Source organism: Salvelinus alpinus, chromosome 31 (genome assembly GCF_045679555.1).
Source record: "Salvelinus alpinus chromosome 31, SLU_Salpinus.1, whole genome shotgun sequence".
In the NCBI taxonomy this organism is placed as follows: domain Eukaryota; kingdom Metazoa; phylum Chordata; class Actinopteri; order Salmoniformes; family Salmonidae; genus Salvelinus; species Salvelinus alpinus.
In genome coordinates this window covers 21,528,785-21,548,599 of record NC_092116.1, presented here as the reverse complement: position 1 = coordinate 21,548,599, position 19,815 = coordinate 21,528,785, and the positions used below count along the sequence as shown (strand labels likewise).

At 46.2% G+C, this 19,815-nt stretch overlaps 1 protein-coding gene across 2 annotated transcripts in view; it reads right to left on the bottom strand.

The window, feature by feature from the left end:
- Positions 1-12,580, bottom strand: part of LOC139561686 (putative ferric-chelate reductase 1) — a 49,661-nt gene extending 37,081 nt beyond the window's left edge. The window contains exons 1-7 of one of the 2 annotated variants that reach the window (XM_071378942.1): positions 12,442-12,580; positions 10,967-11,235; positions 10,459-10,650; positions 10,210-10,308; positions 9,707-9,848; positions 9,375-9,515; positions 7,929-9,062 (exon numbers count right to left, since the gene is read on the bottom strand). In XM_071378942.1, coding sequence (XP_071235043.1) covers positions 9,019-9,062; positions 9,375-9,515; positions 9,707-9,848; positions 10,210-10,308; positions 10,459-10,650; positions 10,967-11,233 — 885 coding nt within the window. In that variant the 5' untranslated portion in view covers positions 11,234-11,235; positions 12,442-12,580 and the 3' untranslated portion in view covers positions 7,929-9,018. Of the gene's footprint in view, positions 1-7,928; positions 9,063-9,374; positions 9,516-9,706; positions 9,849-10,209; positions 10,309-10,458; positions 10,651-10,966; positions 11,236-12,441 lie in introns of those variants that run through there. The other variant, XM_071378943.1, reaches the window with a different exon arrangement.
- Positions 12,581-19,815: the final 7,235 nt, after the last annotated feature.

Here is a 19,815-nt window from a genome sequence, read left to right as displayed (position 1 = left end):
GTCTCTGATTGGGAGCCATATTTAAGGTAGCCATAGGCTTTAGTTTGTTGTGGGGAATTGTCTATGGTGAACGTTTGTAGCCTGTGCACTACGTTTATAGCTTCACGGTCGTTTGTTTTTTTTAGTTTTTTTGTAAGTGTTTCTTTTCGTGTTACGTCTTCATCTATATTAAAAGGAAGATGTATTTCTCACACGCTGCGCCTTGGTCATCTCTCTCTCCTAAAGACGATCGTGACAGAATTCCCCACCAACATCGGATCAAGCAGCGTGTGCAACAACAACAGGACCCACCTACACTGGACTATTGGAATTGGGAGGAAATTCTGGACCGAGAAATACCAGGAGAATATAACCGCCCCAAAGCTGAGCTGGAGGCAGCGAAGGCAGAGAGGCGGAGATATGAGGAGGCAGCAAGGAGACGTGGCTGGAAGCCTGAAAAGCCCGTGAGTACTACCCAAAAATTTCTTGGGGGGGGGGCTAAGAGGTAGTGGGCCAAGGGCAGGTAGGAGACCTGCGCCCACTTCCCAGGCTAACCGTGGAGAGCGGGAGTACGGGCAGACGCCGTGTTACGCAGTAGAGCGCACGGTGTCTCCTGTACGGGTGCATAGCCCAGTGCGGGTTATTCCACCTCCCCGCACTGGTAGGGCTAGATTGGGCATTGAGCCAAATGTCATGAAGCCGGCCCTACATATCTGGCCACCAGTACGTCTCCTTGGGCCGGCTTACATGGCACCAGCCTTACGCATGGTGTCCCCGGTTCGCCTACATAGGCCGGTGCGGGTTATTCCACCTCCCCGCACTGGTCGGGCGACGGGGAGCATTCAACCAGGTAAGGTTGGGCAGGCTCGGTGCTCAAGAGAGCCAGTACGCCTGCGGCGCCACCTCCCCGCCCCAGCCTAGTACCACCAGTGCCTACACGACGCACCAGGCTTCCAGTGCGTTTTCAGAGCCCTGTTCCTCCTCCACGCACTCTCCCTATGGTGCGTGTCTCCAGCCCAGTGCCTCCAGTTCCGGCACCACGCACTAAGCCACCTGTGCGTCTCCTGAGTCCTGTACACACTGTTATTTCTCCCCGCACTCGTCCTGAGGTGCGTGCCATCAGTCCAGTACCACGCACCAGGCATATAGTGCGCCTTGAGAACTCAGTGTGCCCTGTTGTTCCCCGCACTAGCCTGAAGGTGCGTGTCCTTAGCCCGGTACCTCCAGTTCCGGCACCACGCACCAGGCCTACAGTGCGTCTCAGCCGGCCAGAGTCTGCCGTCTGCCCAAAGGTGACTGAACTGCCCGTCTGTATTGAGCCTTCAAAGCCGCCCGTCTGCCATGAGCCTGCAAAGCCGCCCGTCTGCCATGAGCCTACAGAGCCTTCCGCCAGACAGGAGCCGCTAGAGCCTTCCGCCAGACAGGAGCCGCTAAAGCCTTCCGCCAGACAGGATCAGTCTGAGCCATCCGTCTCCCCAGCGCCATCTGAGCCATCCGTCTCCCCAGCGCCGTCTGAGCCATCCGTCTCCCCAGCACCGTCTGAGCCATCCGTCTCCCCAGCGCCGTCTGAGCCATCCGTCTCCCCAGCGCCGTCTGAGCCATCCGTCTCCCCAGCGCCGTCTGAGCCATCCGTCTCCCCAGCGCCGTCTGAGCCATCCGTCTCCCCAGCGCCGTCTGAGCCATCCGTCTCCCCAGCGCCGTCTGAGCCATCCGTCTCCCCAGCGCCGTCTGAGCCATCCGTCTCCCCAGCGCCGTCTGAGCCATCCGTCTGTCCCGAGCCAGTAGAGCCGCCCGTCTGTACAGAGCCGTCAGAGCCATTCGTCAGTCAGGATCTGCCAGAGCCGCCAACCAGACAGGATCTGCCAGAGCCGCCAACCAGACAGGATCTGCCAGAGCAGCCAACCAGACAGGATCTGCCAGAGCCGCCAACCAGACAGGATCTGCCAGAGCCGTCAGTGAGCCATGAGCGTCCAGAGCCGTCAGCCAGCCATGAGCGTCCAGAGCCGTCAGCCAGCCATGAGCGTCCAGAGCCGTCAGCCAGTCATGAGCTGTCCCTCAGCCCAGAGCGGCTATTTATCCAGAACTGCCCCTCAGTCCGGAGCTGTCTCTCTGTCCGGAGCTGCCTTTCAGTCCGGAGTTGCCCCTCTATCCTGAGCTACCTCTCTATCCTGAGCTACCTCTCTATCCTGAGCTATCCCTCTGTCCTGAGCTATCCCTTTGTCCTGAGCTATTCCTCTATCCCGGTGCTGCCCCTTGTGTCAGTGGGGGTAATATGAGGGTGGTCATTTGTAGGGGGAGATATAAGCTGGGATTGACTATGGTGGGGTGGGGACCTCGCCCTGAGCCTGAGCCACCACCGTGGTCAGATGCCCACCCAGACCCTCCCCTAGACTTTGTGCTGGTGCGCCCGGAGTTCGCACCTTAAGGGGGGGGCTATGTCACGCCCTGGCCTTAGTATTCTTTGTTTTCTTTATTATTTTTGGTTAGGTCAGAGTGTGACATGGGTATTCATGTGGGTTTTGTAGTGTCCAGGGTGATTGTAAGGTTTAGGGGGTTTATTTAGAGTAGTTGGGTTTATGTTTAGTATAGTTGTCTAGCTGTGTCTATGTTGTGTGTAGTTGTCTAGGAAAGTCTATGGTTGCCTGAATGGGTTCCCAATTAGAGACAGCTGGTTTCTGTTGTCTCTGATTGGGAGCCATATTTAGGGTAGCCATAGGCTTTAGTTTGTTGTGGGGAATTGTCTATGGTGAACGTTTGTAGCCTGTGTGTGTGCACTACGTTTATAGCTTCACGGTCGTTTGTTGTTTTGATAGTTTGTAAGTGTTTTGTTTCGTTTTGCCTTCTTCATAAATAAAAGAAGATGGCTTATTTTCCACACGCTGCGTTTTGGTCCGTCTCACTCCCACACGATCGTGACAGGCAAGGGCTGATTTCAAGGTTTTTCAAGGTTTTACTTAACCTACAAAGTGTTACATGGGCTTGCTCCTACCTTTCTTTCCAAGTTGGTCCTGTCGTACATACCTACACGTATGCTACAGTCACAAGACGCAGGCCTCCTAATTGTCCCTAGAATTTCTAAGCAAACAGCTGGAGGCAGGGCTTTCTCCTATAGATCTCCATTTTTATGGAATGGTCTGCCTCCCCATGTGAGAGACGCAGACTCGGTCTCAACCTTTAAGTCTTTACTGAAGACTTATCTCTTCAGTAGGTCATATGATTGAGTGTAGTCTGGCCCAGGAGTGTGAAGGTGAACGGAAAGGCTCTGGAGCAACGAACCGCCCTTGCTGTCTCTGCCTGGCCGGTTCCCCTCTCTCCACTGGGATTCTCTGCCTCTAACCCTATTACAGGGGCTGAGTCACTGGCTTACTGGTGCTCTTTCATGCCGTCCCTAGGAGGGGTGCGTCACTTGAGTGGGTTGAGTCACTGACGTGATCTTCCTGTCTGGGTTGGCGCCCCCCCTTGGGTTGTGCCGTGGCTGAGATCTTTGTGGGCTATACTCGGCCTTGTATCAGGATGGTAAGTTGGTGGTTGAAGATATCCCTCTAGTGGTGTGGGGGCTGTGCTTTGGCAAAGTGGGTGGGGTTATATCCTTCCTGTTTGGCCCTGTCCGGGGGTATCATCGGATGGGGCCACAGTGTCTCCTGACCCCTCCTGTCTCAGCCTCCAGTATTTATGCTGCAGTAGTTTATGTGTCGGGGGGCTAGGGTCAGTTTGTTATATCTGGAGTACTTCTGTCTTATCCGGTGTCCTGTGTGAATTTAAGTATGCTCTCTCTAATTCTCTCTTTCTTTCTCTTTCTGATTATTATTATTTGCTGGTCATTTTTGAACATCTTGGCCATGTTCTGTTATAATCTCCACCCGGCACAGCCAGAAGAGGACTGGCCACCCCTCATAGCCTGGTTCCTCTTTAGGTTTCTTCCTATGTTTTGGTCTTTCTAGGGAGTTTTTCCTAGCCACCGTGCTTCTACACCTGCATTGCTTGCTGTTTGGGGTTTTAGGCTGGGTTTCTGTCCAGCACTTTGAGATATCAGCTGATGTACGAAGGGCTATATAAATAAATTTGATTTGATTGTTAAGTTGGGTTCCGTAGTAGCATTAGCTGCCATTGTGAAGTTTTGGGCCTGGGCTACCATCACCTCCTCTGTTCCTCTGGTGATGTAGAGATTAACCCAGGCCCTGTAGCCCCCAGTTCCACTTCTCTTCCCCAGGCATTATCATTTGTTGACTTCTGTAACAGTAAAAAGCCTTAGTTTCATGCATGTTATCAGAATCCTCCTCCCAAAGTTAGTTTTATTCACTGCTTTAGCACACTCCGCCAACCCTGATTTGCTAGCCGTGTCTGAATCCTGGCTTAGGAAGGACACCAAAAATTTGGAAATTTACATCCCCAACTACAACATTTTCCTCCAACATAGAACTGCCAAAGGGGGTGGAGTTAGCCTGCAGAGTTCTGTCATGCTTTCCAGGTTTGTGCTCAGACAGTTCGAGCTTATACTTTTAAAAATCTACCTTTCCAGAAATAAGTCTCTCACTGTTGCCGTTTCTTATAGACAGCCCCCAGCTGTGCCCTGGACACCATATATGAATAAATTGCCCCCCATTTACCTTCAGAGTTTGTACTGTTAGGTGACCAAAACTGGGACATGCTTAACACCCCGGCCATCCTAGAATCTAAGCTAGATGCCCTCAATCTCACACAAATTATCATGGAACCTACAAGGTACAACACTAAATCTGTAAACACGGGCACCCTCACAGATATCATCCTGACCAAACTGTCCTCTAAATACACCTCGACTGTCTTCAACCAGGAACTCAGCAATCACTGCCTCATTGCCTGAGTCCGTAATGGATCTGCGGTCAAACAATGTTTCTTCATCACTGTCAAACACTCCCTAAAACACTTCAGCAAGCAGGCCTTTTTAATCGACCTTGCCCGGGTATCCTGGAAGGATATTGACCTCATTCCGTCAGTAGTGCTTGCCTTGTTATTCTTTAAACATTCTTTCTTCACCACACTTAATTAAGCATGTACCATTAAAAAAAAATATTTGAACTAAGAACAGATATAGCCCATGGTTCACTCCAGACCTGACTGCTGTTGACCAGCACAAAAATATCCTGTGGCGTACTGCATTAGCATCGAATAGCCCCTGTGATATGCAACTTTTCAGGGAAGTTGGGACCAATAAACACAGGCAGTTAAGAATTCAAAGGCTAGCTTTTTCAAACAGAATATTTGCATCCTGTTGCACAAACTCCAAAAAGCTCTGGGACACTGTAAAGTCTCTGGTGAATAATAGGACCTCCTCCCAGCTGCCCACTGCACTGAAGCTAGGAAACACTGTCACCACCAATAAATCTATGATAATTGAACATTCCAATAAGCATTTTTCTATGGCAGGCCATGCTTTCCACCTGGCTAACCCTACCCAGGTCAACAGCTCTGCACACCCCACAGTAACTTGCCCAAGCCTCCTCCATTTCTCCTTCACCCAAATCCAGATAGCTGATGTTCTGAAAGAGCTGCAAAAGCTGGACGCCGACATATCAGCCGGGCTAGACAATCTGGAACCTCTATTTCTAAAATTATCCGCCACAATTGTTGCAACCCCTATTACTAGCCTGTTCAACCTCTCATATCGTCTGAGATCCCCAAAGATTGGAATGATGCCGCCGTTATCCCCCTCTTTAAAGGAGGAGACACTCTAGACCCAAACTGCTACAGACCTATATCTATCCTATCCTGCCTTTCTAAGGTCTTCGAAAGCCAAGTTAACAAACAGATCACCGACCATCCCACCGTATCTTCTCCGCTCCGCTCTTCTCCACCTCAGCCACGCTCAAGGTCCTAAACGATACCATAACCGCCATCAATAAAAGACAATACTGTGCAGCCGTCTTCATCGACCTGGCCAAGGCTTTCGACTGTCAATCACCACATTCTTATTGGCAGACTCAACAGCCTTGGTTTCTCAAATGACTGCCTCGCCTGGTTCACCAACTACTTCTCAGATCGAGTTCAGTGTGTCAAATCGGAGGGCCTGTTGTCCGGACCTCTGGCAGTCTCTATGGGGGTGCCACAGGGTACAATCCTCGGGCCGACTCTTTTCTCTGTATACATCAATGATGTCGCTCTTGCTGCTGGTGATGCTCTGATCCACCTCTATGAAGACGACACCATTCTGTATACTTCTGGCCCTTCTTTGGACACTGTGTTAACAAACCTCCAGACAAGCTTCAATGCCATACAACACTCCTTCTGTGGCCTTCAACTGCTCTTAAATGCAAGTAAAACTAAATGCACGCTCTTCAACCGATCGGTGCTCGCACCCGCCCGTCTAGCATCACTACTCTGGACGGTTCTGACTTAGAATATGTGGACAACTACAAATACCTAGGAGTCTGGTTAGACTGTAAACTCTCCTTCCAGACTCACATTAAACATCTCCAATCCAAAATTAAATCTAGAATTGTCTTCCTATTTCGCAACAAAGCATCCTTCACTCATGTCCACCAAACATACCCTCGTAAAACTGACCATCCTACCAATCCTAGACTTCGGCGATGTCATTTACGAAATAGCCTCCAACACTCTACTCAACATATTGGATACAGTCTGTCACAGTGCCCTCCGTTTTGTCACCAAAGCCCCATATACTACCCAGCACTGCGACATGTATGCTCTCGTTGACTAGCCCTCGCTTCTTACTCGTCGCCAAACCCACTGGCTCCAGGTCATCTACAAGACCCTGCTAGGTAAAGCCCCGCCTTATCTCAGCTCACTGGTCACCATAGCAGCACCCACCCGTAGCACGCGCTCCAGCAGGTATATCTCACTGGTCACCCCCAAAGCCAATTCTTCCTTTGGCCGCCACTCCTTCCAGTTCTCTGCTGCCAATGACTGGAACGAACTTCAAAAATCCCTGAAGCTGGAGACTCTTACCTCCCTTACTAGCTTTAAGCACCAGATGTCAGAGCAGCTCACAGATCACTGCACCTGTACATAGCTCATCTGTAAATAGCCCATCCAATCTACCTCATTCCCATACAGCATTTGTTTATTTATCTTGCTCCTTTGCACCCCAATATCTCTACTTGCACATTCGTCTTCTGCATATCCTACCATTCCAGTGTTTAATTGCCATATTGTAATTCTTTTGCCATCATGTCCTATTTATTGCCTTAACTCTCTTATCCTACCTCATTTGCACATGCTGTAAATAGATGTTTCTACTGTATTATTGATTGTATGTTTGTTTATTCCATGTGTAACTCTGTGTTGTTGTATATGTCGAACTGCTTTGCTTTATCTTGGCCAGGTCGCAGTTGCAAACGAGAACTTGTTCTCAACTAGCCTACCTGGTTAAATAAAGGTGAAATAAAAGAAGGCTGTTAAGCCGATACATATATCCAGATGTAGTAAAACAATATTAACAATATATACAAATTAAGTATGCTTTGTGATATCTTACGTGAAAAGGTATAAAAATAAGCTTTTCTGTTCATATTTTTATGAATGGAGATAGAAGTAAATTTGAAAATCTGCTTCATGACTTTGTAGATTAGTAGAGGATCCATGGTTGGAGAAAGATAGTACTTGATTTATAGTAGATGCAGGATTTCAGATTTCATGATGTGGCTTGAAAAAAACGTTATATTAAATGATAGCCATTTAGCAGACTTTGTTATACAGAACAACTAGATTTAAGTGCCTAGCCTAATTGAGGACACGTCAACAGTTTCTTCATCTTGTCGGATCATGGATTCAAACCAGCAACCTTTTAGTTACTGGCTCAACGCTCTTAACCGCTTGGCTACCTAGTTTGGCTACCTGACACGAGCCGTGTCAGATTGTGCATGTATATTACAGTATGTTAAATGTTGTCGGTTTTTAGTGTCAATAGATTCAATAAAAATATGCCCATGAAAGATAATAAAACATGATTGTATTGCAAGTTCATTTTTATTTTTATTGTGTAATGCAAATATTTAAATTAAAAGGGTTGTCAGGAAGAACAGTTCACCATCCAGTGGCTTCATCATAGTACACACACACACGCACACACGCTAATTGGTCTTTTGATCAGCTCTGAAAAAGAACTGATGTTTTTGTTCAAAAGACCAATTATTGGAAAAAGTATAAGAACTTGTCTGCCTGTCTAAATGCAGCCTTTGTGACTTAATCTACGTCCCACTGGGCAAACCCTGGTTTAATCAATGTGTCCATGTTATTTCAATGAAATTACTTTGAACCGATGTGGAATGCAGTAGATGTTGAATTGACGTCTGTCCCAAGTGTGGGTATGTGTGTGGACTCTCTCATCACTACACAAATATTTACACACAGTCACACTCTCACTCACACACATCCACTAAGAAACACAGACAAACGTAAGTCTTCCTTCATAACAGGACATCAGCAAATACAGAATTATAAAAAGTCTTCCTCTGTCACAAATAAATGAGTTACATGTAGGGGATGACATACAGTACAAATATGGAGAATCTGTTTTGACACCCAGTTCTTATTTCTTAAAGGGACAGTTCATCTTCATCAACTCCAGCAACACTCCAACATCAACATATATTAAAATGGCGGCCTTCTATGTTTTGTGGTCAACGAGAGAAGAAGTTAAGTGTTGATGTTGGGAGTGTTGCTGGAGATGATGAATGTGAAGTTGAATTTATACTTTTTTTTCCTTTAAACGGTATTGTCTATCAACACAATATGTTAGTACTTGGCCTTGTATCACTGGGTCCATTCTGTTGGTTAATGTCTTACTACCCTCAACTAGGTGTTTTATTGAGTATATGGAAAAACATGATTGCATTTATAAGCATATAACTTCAGATCTGACATGGTCCTTTGTTCTGGTATCAGATTGAGTCCAGAATTGCACCCTATTCCCTACATAGTGAAAGTACAGTAGTATTTAGGGAATAGGGTGCCATTTAGGGATGCAACCTGGCCAAGGTGAGTAAAGGGAAGAAGACAGGATTCCTGAGTGCATGGTGCTTCACCTTCAGACCTGCATTACAGCATCATCAAACCTACTACACCTAGCAGGGTCAGAAGAGCTATGGAAAAGGGAGAGTAAGAGAGGAGAGGAAATGATATACCCGTTCATATTGGTTGTCTACTCTAGGTAATGTGGGATTATATTAGTTACTACGGTAACACTTTATAATAACTTCCATGAATTACAACGTTATGAATAGTCATACACATTTATAAATGCGTAATAAATAATTATATATTATTTATTCATCAATTGCTTTTAATGTTTATAAGTGAATAATGAAATACTTCTTTATAAATAGTCTATTAATACAATCATGTTATGAGTTATTATTATAAAGTGTTAGTGGTGCTTCTTATGTGGTTATTACCTTGAGACAGGGTGTGCTGCAGGCCGAAGGCGTGGCTGGGGGTGGTGTTGCTGTTCAAAGAGTTGATCACAGTAGTTTTGGAGTTGGACAGGTCCACAGCTATATTACTGAGCATGACAATATTTGGATCACCCAGTATTCCTGAGGGAGGAGAACAAGGAGAGAGAGAGTTAGAGAAAGAGAGTTGAAGACGGACCCCTATATGCTGATCTGAGGTCAGTTTAGCATTTCCTCCAGTAATTGTTAAAGTGAGGATTGGGGTAGGGGGAGCTGATCCTAGATCTGTACCTAAGGGAAACTTCACCAGGAGCGTGTATGGATGAGTGTCTCACCGTTCATAAAAGTCCCGTTGGAGATGGAGAGGTAGAAGCTGGTGTCGATGCTCCGGGTGGCCGTAGCTTTGGGGACAGTAGCAGAGAAGGTGCACTGGATGATCTGACCGTTGACTGAGCCCTTCACAGAGTCCACAGGCAGCTACCCAACACAACGGTTTTACCACAATGAACATTAGTCAAATGTCAGTAAGCCTACAGTGTAGTATTAGTATTAGTCAGGTACCCTGTTACTCTCCCAGACACTGTCCAGAATGGCACCCAAGTGTATATGCAGGGAGTAAGAGTCAGAACCGAGGTCATATCCAACATCTATGACCACCAAGAATATATGGAATTCATATGGAATACTCATACTTTTGTTCTCAATATCTTGTCTAACTCCTAAAACTCACTGATTGAATAAAGTTAACTTCCTGAATTTGCCTGGAATCAAACCACGCCCTGAAAATTATTCCAGAAAGTCACAAATGAAACACTGTGTTCTGATTGGTCCAACTCACTGCGTTGTTGATGGTCAGATTTCCTTTGTCGAGGAGAGCGGTGAAGAACTTCACATTGTTGTTGTTGTTGGCGCACACATAGATGGTGGCATTACCATCCTGTAGAGGAGAGAGAGGATGAATCCAAATAAATAATAATTTAAAAAGTATTAATTTTAGCCATTTCTTCCCAATGTCAATGTCAATAACCCAACACCAACTCCCTTGTTTTGTAAAAAGTATAGTAATTCTGAAGGCAGTTTTCCATACCAGTGTGAGGTTTGTGGACAAGCCTACAGCGATGTAGCCGCTGGACACTCCTCGTAGCTGGAAGGAGAAAGTCTGTCCCGAGGACTGCTGGGTGGAGACGAAGAAACAGGAACCAGGCAGGGCCGGATCACAGTTTTTCGGCTGAGCAGCACAGAGCTGAGAGTTTCCACATTCTGTCCTTGAGATGTTTACCTGTGTATGAAGAGTTCATCATTAGTTGCTGTCATGGTTGTCATTTCTTTGGAAATAGTGTAGCATATGAGTGCAAATGAAACTCCCAAACAGGCACTTTGCTAAATCTGCTTTCAGTTTCCATGGCAGTGTGTGAGATTTATCGTTGAGATCCTTCAAATTCACTTTAAATAAAGTTTGATGAGAGAGAGAGAGAGAGATACGTTTAGAGGGGAAGTAGTGATAATTAGTTGAAAGGAAAGATTGAGAAGAAATGTGTGCTTCCTTTTTCTAGACTCTGGGAGACGGAGTGAGACATATAGTCTAGGCAACTCACCGTGAGAGCTGTGACGGTGGTGTTGACAACAGGTACCACAGCCGGCGGAGACATTGTTGTGTTGGGTGCCATGGTACCATTGATTGTGATGTTTACGCCCGGGGAACGTGTTGTGCTAAGGTTCGTTGTTATGTTGGGTCCTGTAGTAGTAACATTAGCTGCCATTGTGACGTTCGGGGCCGTTGTGGAGTTTTGGGTCTGGGCTCCCATCGCCATGTACGCTATTACCATGACGACTGCGAACATCAGTCTGTTGCTATTGTCCATTCCTGATAGAGTAACGGAGATCCAGATGGTTAGGATAAACTCCTACTACTACTACTACTAATAATAATGTATTTGTTAAAAATCAATACAATTCAATATTTACAAATGTAATCATCAACATTCAGATGCATTGCACTATCATGCTTATACTTTATATACATGCTTGCACATGTTGTCGATGATGTTGCTTATTTCAAAAGCTTTGAGTTGTATCATTGGGAATATGAAACTATTGTGCCAGCGTGAATAAATACATTAAAATACCTGTCAATAAACATAGGCCTAATATTATTGTGGTAATTGGTCATTCATTCATGGTGGTGTACTAGACAGCAAAACATTGCATAGTGAATTGGTAACACTGTTGAATTAAAATAGACCAGAATTGTTTTTTTACATTATTAATTAGCAGTGGTGTAAAGTACTTAAATACAACTAGTTTAAAGTACTAATTAAGTCGTTTTGCGGGGAATCTGTACTTTACTATTTATATTTTTCACAACTTTTACTTCACTAGCCTAAATTACTAAATAAAATCATGTTATTTTTACTCCATACATTTTCCCTGACACCCAAAAGTACTCGTTAAATGTTGAATGCTTAGCAGGACATGAAAATGATCCAATTCACGCACTTATCAAGAGAACATTCCTTGTCGTCCCTACTGCCTCTGATCTGGCGGACTCACAAAACACAAATGCTTCGTATGTAAATTATGTCTGAGTGTTGGAGTGTGCCCCTGGCTATCCACAAATACATTTAAAAAGCAAGACAATTTTACCATCTGGTTTTCTTAAAATAAGGAATTTGAAATGATTTTTGTTTTACTTTTGACATCTAAGTATATTTTAATAAATACATACTTAAGTATATTTCAAACCAAAAACTTTTAGACTTTTACTGTGACTTTTCTATTAAGGTATCTTTACTTTTAGTCAAATATGTCAATTGGGTACTTTTTCCACCACTGTTAATTAGTAGATCCCTTAATTAAATTAAATCAGACAAAAACCAAAAAGTGTATAATTTATGATCTGATAGTGTAGGCTAACCATTAATCAAGCCAATAGCTGAAAATAATAAACAACCACTAACTCATTGTTGAAAATGCCATCATGCAGTGAAACGTAAAAAAAAACAACGTTAAAAACAAATACATCGAGTTTTTTTATATGGTCATCATCAGATAAAAGAGATGGAAAAGTTACCTGTAATTTCGTGACTTGAAGGTTTCTTGAAGGAAAATAGCGTCGTGGTTCTCCTTGAACAAGTTGTCCTTAGCGTGACTGTAAGGTGAGCTCGAGGAGATGCTCTCAACAAGTGTCTTTGTGTCGATGTCACAGCTGAGCTCTCTCTCGCTATTTAAAGCAACACTCGCGAGGGGAGGGACAACATATGGATGGAGAAACCTGCCTTTCTCCTCCGTTTTGGGGGGGGGGGGGGGGGGGGGTTCACAATAGCATGCAGGTACGTGTGACACCATAGGCTTCGCGGGGGAGGGGTAAACTGGCGACGACACTCAATGGAAAGAATGATGTTTTTAAGCCTACTCCTGACTTCCGACAATAGATTGTGTCCAGTCACTGCTGCCTTTTCCCAAAGACCCATCTTCCTGGCTCCAATTTCTTCCATTCACTTATATCTGTATTAAATATGCTGGCGACTACAGGCAAGAGTATTTGCAAAGAAAGGGAACTAAATATAATTTAGGACTAAATATAATCCACATTCAAAGCCAAACGACATTTAATAATTAAATGTTTTATTTATTCTGTGATTCATCCCGGGGCCATAACATGGTGTCATTCACACCTGTCCAACTCAAGTAACACATTAATCTTGCTTTGCTTGTTTGATCTAGCTGAGTTGAGCCTCACACAGTGAATGAGGGCAGGCAGTCTTTTGAATTCAATCTTGATTGTGTCAAGTTGCCCAAAGGGTTAGATACTAGTTTTGGTGAATAAAAAAAAAAGCATACTAGCTATAGTTAAAATGGAAAAATGTTTCTGGAGGTGACAGAAGTTTAAGATATGGATGTCCTATTTTCATTAACAAGCCAGATAAAGAAAGTGCAATATTATGAACCCAGTAGTGTGTGTATTATGAAATGCTAAATATTTGTAAAATGTATTTTGTATGATGTGAGAGATGTGTGAGATGTATGACTGATAAAGTGAGATGGTATGACTGTGTTTGATGGTATGACTCATAAAGTCTGATGGTATGAGAGAGCTGTGAAGTAATGGTTATGAATTAAGCAGATAGGAATGGGGAGAGGAAATAAGGTCAAATAGGAATTGAACTACTGCGTAATAACAGTCCATACAACAAGAACCCAAGGCCTAGTTCAAATACATTCCTGAGAGGGTTGGGTTTGTTCAATCAATGTGGTGGAACACACATACCCCTCTCCTTATCTTCTCACTTACACAATTACATACAGATCGACGATGGAAGACGAGAAGGAATAAATCATTCAGGGCTGCAATAAACTTGGACACCGTGGAACGTTGGCAGATTTATATGACTCACACACACGCACACACCTCAAGTCTCCTGATCTTGAATTGTAAGGGTGAAACAAACATGCACGCACACAGAAACACACACACCTTGGTTTTAAGTCACAGGTGTGAGACTGCTGACGGTTAAAGATGCCACACCTGATTTTATCTGCCGGTATCTGGATCCTGTCTGGCTGGTTCAGGTACTCTGTCACTACTTTACTACTTAATAGGAAGACAACTAACACCAAACTCACTTGCTGTTCTTACATGACATAAACCACACCCAATGTTACCTTTCCCAAGGCCCTAACAACTTTCTATTGATACTGAAGACCTAAACTTTAACGAGACATGACTAAAACACTGCTGCCTCTGCTTTTGCCTCTGTCTCAGAAAACAACTTCTCCATCCTTGTAGAAGGAAAGCTTTCAACTAAAGAGGTGTCTGGTGACATTTTACAATAAGACGAGATACTGTCAGCATAGCAGCATATTATGTCAACAACCATTTACATGTTTGTATTTTTATTTCACCTTTATTTAACCAGGTAGGCAAGTTGAGAACAAGTTCTCATTTACAATTGCGACCTGGCCAAGATAAAGCAAAGCAGTTCGACACATACAACAACACAGAGTTACACATGGAGTAAAACAAACATACAGTCCAATAATACAGTAGAAAAATAAGTCTATATACAATGTGAGCAAATGAGGTGAGATAAGGGAGGTAAAGGCAAAGAAAAGGCCATGGTGGCGAAGTAAATACAATATAGCAAGTAAAACACTGGAATGGTAGATTTGCAGTGGAAGAATGTGCAAAGTAGAGATAGAAATAATGGGATGCAAAAGAGCAAAATAAATAAATAAATAAATACAGTAGGGGGAGAGGTAGTTGTTTGGGCTAAATTATAGATGGGCTATGTACAGGTGCTGTAATCTGTGAGCTGCTCTGACAGCTGGTGCTTAAAGCTAGTGAGAGAGATAAGTGTTTCCAGTTTCAGAGATTTTTGTAGTTCATTCCAGTCATTGGCAGCAGAGAACTGGAAGGAGAGGTGGCCAAAGGAAGAATTGGTTTTGGGGTGACCAGAGAGATATACCTGCTAGAGTGCGTGCTACAGGTGGGTGCTGCTATGGTGACCAGCGAGCTGAGATAAGGGGGGACTTTACCTAGCAGGGTCTTGTAGATGACCTGGAGCCAGTGGGTTTGGCGACGAGTATGAATAGAGGGCCAGCCAACGAGAGCGTACAGGTCGCAGTGGTGGGTAGTATATGGGGCTTTGGTGACAAAACGGATGGCACTGTGATAGACTGCATCCAATTTATTGAGTAGGGTATTGGAGGCTATTTTGTAAATGACATCGCCGAATTCGAGGATCGGTAGGATGGTCAGTTTTACAAAGGTATGTTTGGCAGCATGAGTGAAGGATGCTTTGTTGCGAAATAGGAAGCTGATTCTAGATTTAATTTTGGATTGGAGATGTTTGATGTGAGTCTGGAAGGAGAGTTTACAGTCTAACCAGACACCTAGGTATTTGTAGTTGTCCACATATTCTAAGTCAGAACCGTCCAGAATAGTGATGTTGGACTGGCGGGCAGGTGCAGGCAGCGATCGGTTGAAGAGCATGCATTTAGTTTTACTTGTATTTAAGAGCAATTGGAGGCCACGGAAGGAGAGTTGTATGGCATTGAAGCTCGTTTGGAGGGTTGTTAACACAGTGTCCAAAGAAGGGCCAGAAGTATACAGTATACAGTATATAAGGGGAAAGCCCTCATGCTCATCATATTGAGAAACTATCACGGATCGCCTATAGACTGTGTCCCAAATGGCACCCTATCCCATTACAGTGAGAGAAATTATGATGATAAAAAGATTGTGGGGGCTGTTTTCTTAAACTTCAGTGCGGCAAGTCGGTTAGGGCATCTACTTTGTGCATGACTGTCACGTTCCTGACCTATTTTTATGTTATTTTGATTATGTTTAGTTGGTCAGGGCGTGAGTTGGGGTGGGCATTGTATGTTGTGTGTGTTTGGTTAGTCTATGGGTGTTGTATGTGTATGGGATAGTGTTTGTTAGGTTGTCTAGTTATGTCTATGGCTGCCTAGATTGGGTCTCAATCAGAGACAGCTGTCATTCATTTGTCTCTGATTGGGAGCCATATTTAAGGTAGCCATAGGCAGTAGGCTTTTGTGGGTGTTTGTTTCCTGTGTCAGTGTTTGGACCACACAGGACTGTTTTGAGGTATGTCACGTTTGTTGTTTTGTAGTTTGTAGTGTTTTCTTGTTATTTACATTAAACATGTACAATTATCAATCCGCATCTTGGTTCGATCCATGCTCCTCCTCGTCTGAGGAGGAGAACGACTTTGACAGCCATTACAGAAACACCCACCACAACAGGACCAAGCGGATTGAGGAAGGAGGGCAAGAACTAAAGAAATGGAGAGAAGAGGAATGGAGTTGGGAGCAAATTTTCAATGGAGAAGGACCCTGGGCTAAGGTTGGTGTGAATCGCCGCTTGCGGGAGGAGAAGAAGGCAGCCACAGCCCAGGAGCGCTGGTATGAGGAGGCAGCAGGTATGAGAGGCTGGAAGCCCGAGAGGCTCACCCAAAAATTTATTGGGGGGGGGGGGCTAAAGGGGAGTGTGGCGAAGCCGGGTAGGATACCTGAGCCAACTCCCCGGGCTTGCCGTGGAGTGAGAGGGCGTCGTACTGGTCAGACACCGTGTTATGCGGTAAAGCGCACGGTGTCCCCAGTACGCGTGCTTAGCCCAGTGCGGGCTATTCCACCTTGCCGCACTGGGAGGGCTAGGTTGGGCATCGAGCCGGATGCCATGAAGCCGGCCCAACGTATCTGGCCTCCAGTACGTCTCCTCGGGCCGGCGTACATGGCACCAGCCTTACAGGTGGTGTCCCCGGTTCGCCTGCATAGCCCAGTGCGGGCTATTCCACCTCGCCGCACTGGCAGGGCTACGGGGACCATTCAACCTGGTAAGGTTGGGGAGGCTCGGTGCTCAAGAGCACGTGTCCTCCTTCACGGTCCGGTATATCCGGCGCCACCTTCCCACCCCAGTCCAGTACCACCAGTGCCTACACCACGCACCAGGCTTCCAGTGCATCTCCAGAGCCCTGTTCCTCTTCCACGCACTCTCCCTATGGTGCGTGTCTCCAGCCCAGTGCCTCCAGTTCCGGCACCACGCACCAAGCCTCCTGTGCATCTCCAGAGCCCGGTACGCACTGTTCCTTCTCCCCGCACTCGCCCTAAGGTGCGTGCCCTCAGCCCGGTACCTCCAGTTCCGGTACCACGCACCAGGCCTAGAGTGCGCCACGAGAGTCCAGTGTGCCCTGTTGTTGTTCCCCGCACTAGCCTGAAGGTGCGTGTCCTTAGCCCGGTACCTCCAGTTCTGGTACCACGCACCAGGCCTACAGTGCGTCTCAGCCGGCCAGAGTCTGCCGTCTGCCCAGCGGCGCCTGAACTGCCCGTCTGCCCAGCGGCGCCTGAACTGCCCGTCTGCCCAGCGGCGCCTGAACTGCCCGTCTGCCCAGCGGCGCCTGAACTGCCCGTCTGCCCAGCGGCGCCTGAACTGCCCGTCTGCCCAACGCCGTCTGAACTGTCCGTCTGCCATGAGCCTGCAAAGCCGCCCGTCTGCCATGAGCCTGCAAAGCCGCCCGTCTGCCATGAGCCTACAGAGCCGTCCGCCAGACCGGATCAGCCAGAGCCTTCCGCCAGACCGGATCAGCCAGAGCCTTCCGCCAGACCGGATCAGCCAGAGCCTTCCGCCAGACCGGATCAGCCAGAGCCTTCCGCCAGACCGGATCAGCCAGAGCCTTCCGCCAGACCGGATCAGCCAGAGCCTTCCGCCAGATCTGACCAGCCAGAGCCGTCAGCCAGCCATGACCAGCCAGAGCCGTCAGCCAGCCATGACCAGCCAGGATCCGTCAGCCAGCCAGGATCCGCCAGCCAGCCAGGATCCGCCAGCCAGTCCGGAGCTGCCGTCCCTCAGCCCGGAGCTGCCGTCCCTCAGCCCGGAGCTGCCGTCCCTCAGCCCGGAGCTGCCGTCCCTCAGCCCGGAGCTGCCGTCCCTCAGCCCGGAGCTGCCGTCCCTCATCCCGGTGCTGCCCCTTATCCCGGTGCTGCCCCTTATCCCGATGCTGCCCCTTCAGTTAGGTGGGTTTAGTTGGAGGGTGGTCATTGGGTGGGGGATACGGAAGCGGGGAGTGACTATGGTGGTGTGGGGACAGCGTCCAGAGCCGGAGCCACCACCGTGGACAGATGCCCACCCAGACCCTCCCCTAGACTTTTGGTGGTGCGTTCGGAGTACGCACCTTGAGGGGGGGGTTATGTCACGTTCCTGACCTATTTTTATGTTATTTTGATTATGTTTAGTTGGTCAGGGCGTGAGTTGGGGTGGGCATTGTATGTTGTGTGTGTTTGGTTAGTCTATGGGTGTTGTATGTGTATGGGATAGTGTTTGTTAGGTTGTCTAGTTATGTCTATGGCTGCCTAGATTGGGTCTCAATCAGAGACAGCTGTCATTCATTTGTCTCTGATTGGGAGCCATATTTAAGGTAGCCATAGGCAGTAGGCTTTTGTGGGTGTTTGTTTCCTGTGTCAGTGTTTGGACCACACAGGACTGTTTTGAGGTATGTCACGTTTGTTGTTTTGTAGTTTGTAGTGTTTTCTTGTTATTTACATTAAACATGTACAATTATCAATCCGCATCTTGGTTCGATCCATGCTCCTCCTCGTCTGAGGAGGAGAACGACTTTGACAGCCATTACAATGACGCAAGTCGTTTTTACAACAATTGTTTACAGACAGATTATTTCACTTATAATTCACTGTATCACAATTCCAGTGGGTCTGAAGTTTACATACACTAAGTTGACTGTGCCTTTAAACAGCTTGGAAAATTCCAGAAAAGGATGTCATGGCTTTAGAAGCTTCTGATAGGCTAATTGACATAATTTGAGTCAATTGGAGGTGTACCTGTGGATGAATTTCAAGGCATACCTTCAAACTCAGTACCTCTTTGCTTGACATCATGGAAAATCTCAAGAAATCAGTCAAGACCTCAGAAAAAAAATTGTAGACCTCCACAAGTCTGGTTTATCCTTGGGAGCAATTTCCAAACGCCTGAAGGTACCACACTCATCTGTACAAACAATAGTACGCAAGTATAAACACCATGGGACCACGCAGCTGTCATACCGCTCAGGAAGGACACGCGTTCTGTCTCCTAGAGATGAACGCACTTTGGTGCGAAAAGTGCAAATCAATCCCAGAACAACAGCAAAGGACCTTGTGAAGATGCTGAAGGAAACAGGTACAAAAAGTATCTATATCCACAGTAAAACGAGTCCTACATCAACATAACCTGAAAGGCCGCTCAGCAAGGAAGAAGCCACTGCTCTAAAACCGCCGTAAACAAGCCAGACTACGGTTTGCAATTGCACAAGGGGACAAAGATCGTAGTTTTTGGAGAAGTGTCCTCTGGTCTGATGAAACAAAAATAGAACTGTTTGGCCATAATGACCATTGTAATATCTGGAGGAAAAAGGGGGAGGCTTGCAAGCTGAAGAACACCATCCCAACCGTGAAGCACCGGGGTGGCAGCATCATGTTGTGGGGGTGCTTTGCTGCAGGAGGGACTGGTGCACTTCACAAAATAGATGGCATCATGAGGAAAGGAAAATTATGTTGAAATATTGAAGCAACATCTCAAGACATCAGTCAGGAAGTTAAAGCTTGTACGCAAATGGGTCTTCCAAATGGACAATGACCCCAAGCACACTTCCAAGGTATTGGGGTGGCCATCACAAAACCCTGAACTCAATCCTATAGAAAATGTGTGGGCAGAACTGTTTTTTTTCTTCTATTGTGTTAATGACTGTGTTTGTTTATTCCATGTGTAACTGTGTTGTTGTTTGTGTCACACTGCTTTGCTTTATCTTGGCCAAGTCGCAGTTGTAAATGAGAACTTGTTCTCCTCTGGCCTACCTGGTTAAATAAAGGTTAAATAAATAAATAAATAGGTATGCTGACAGGCAGGATAGAGCTTTGACATTTCTTGGTGTGT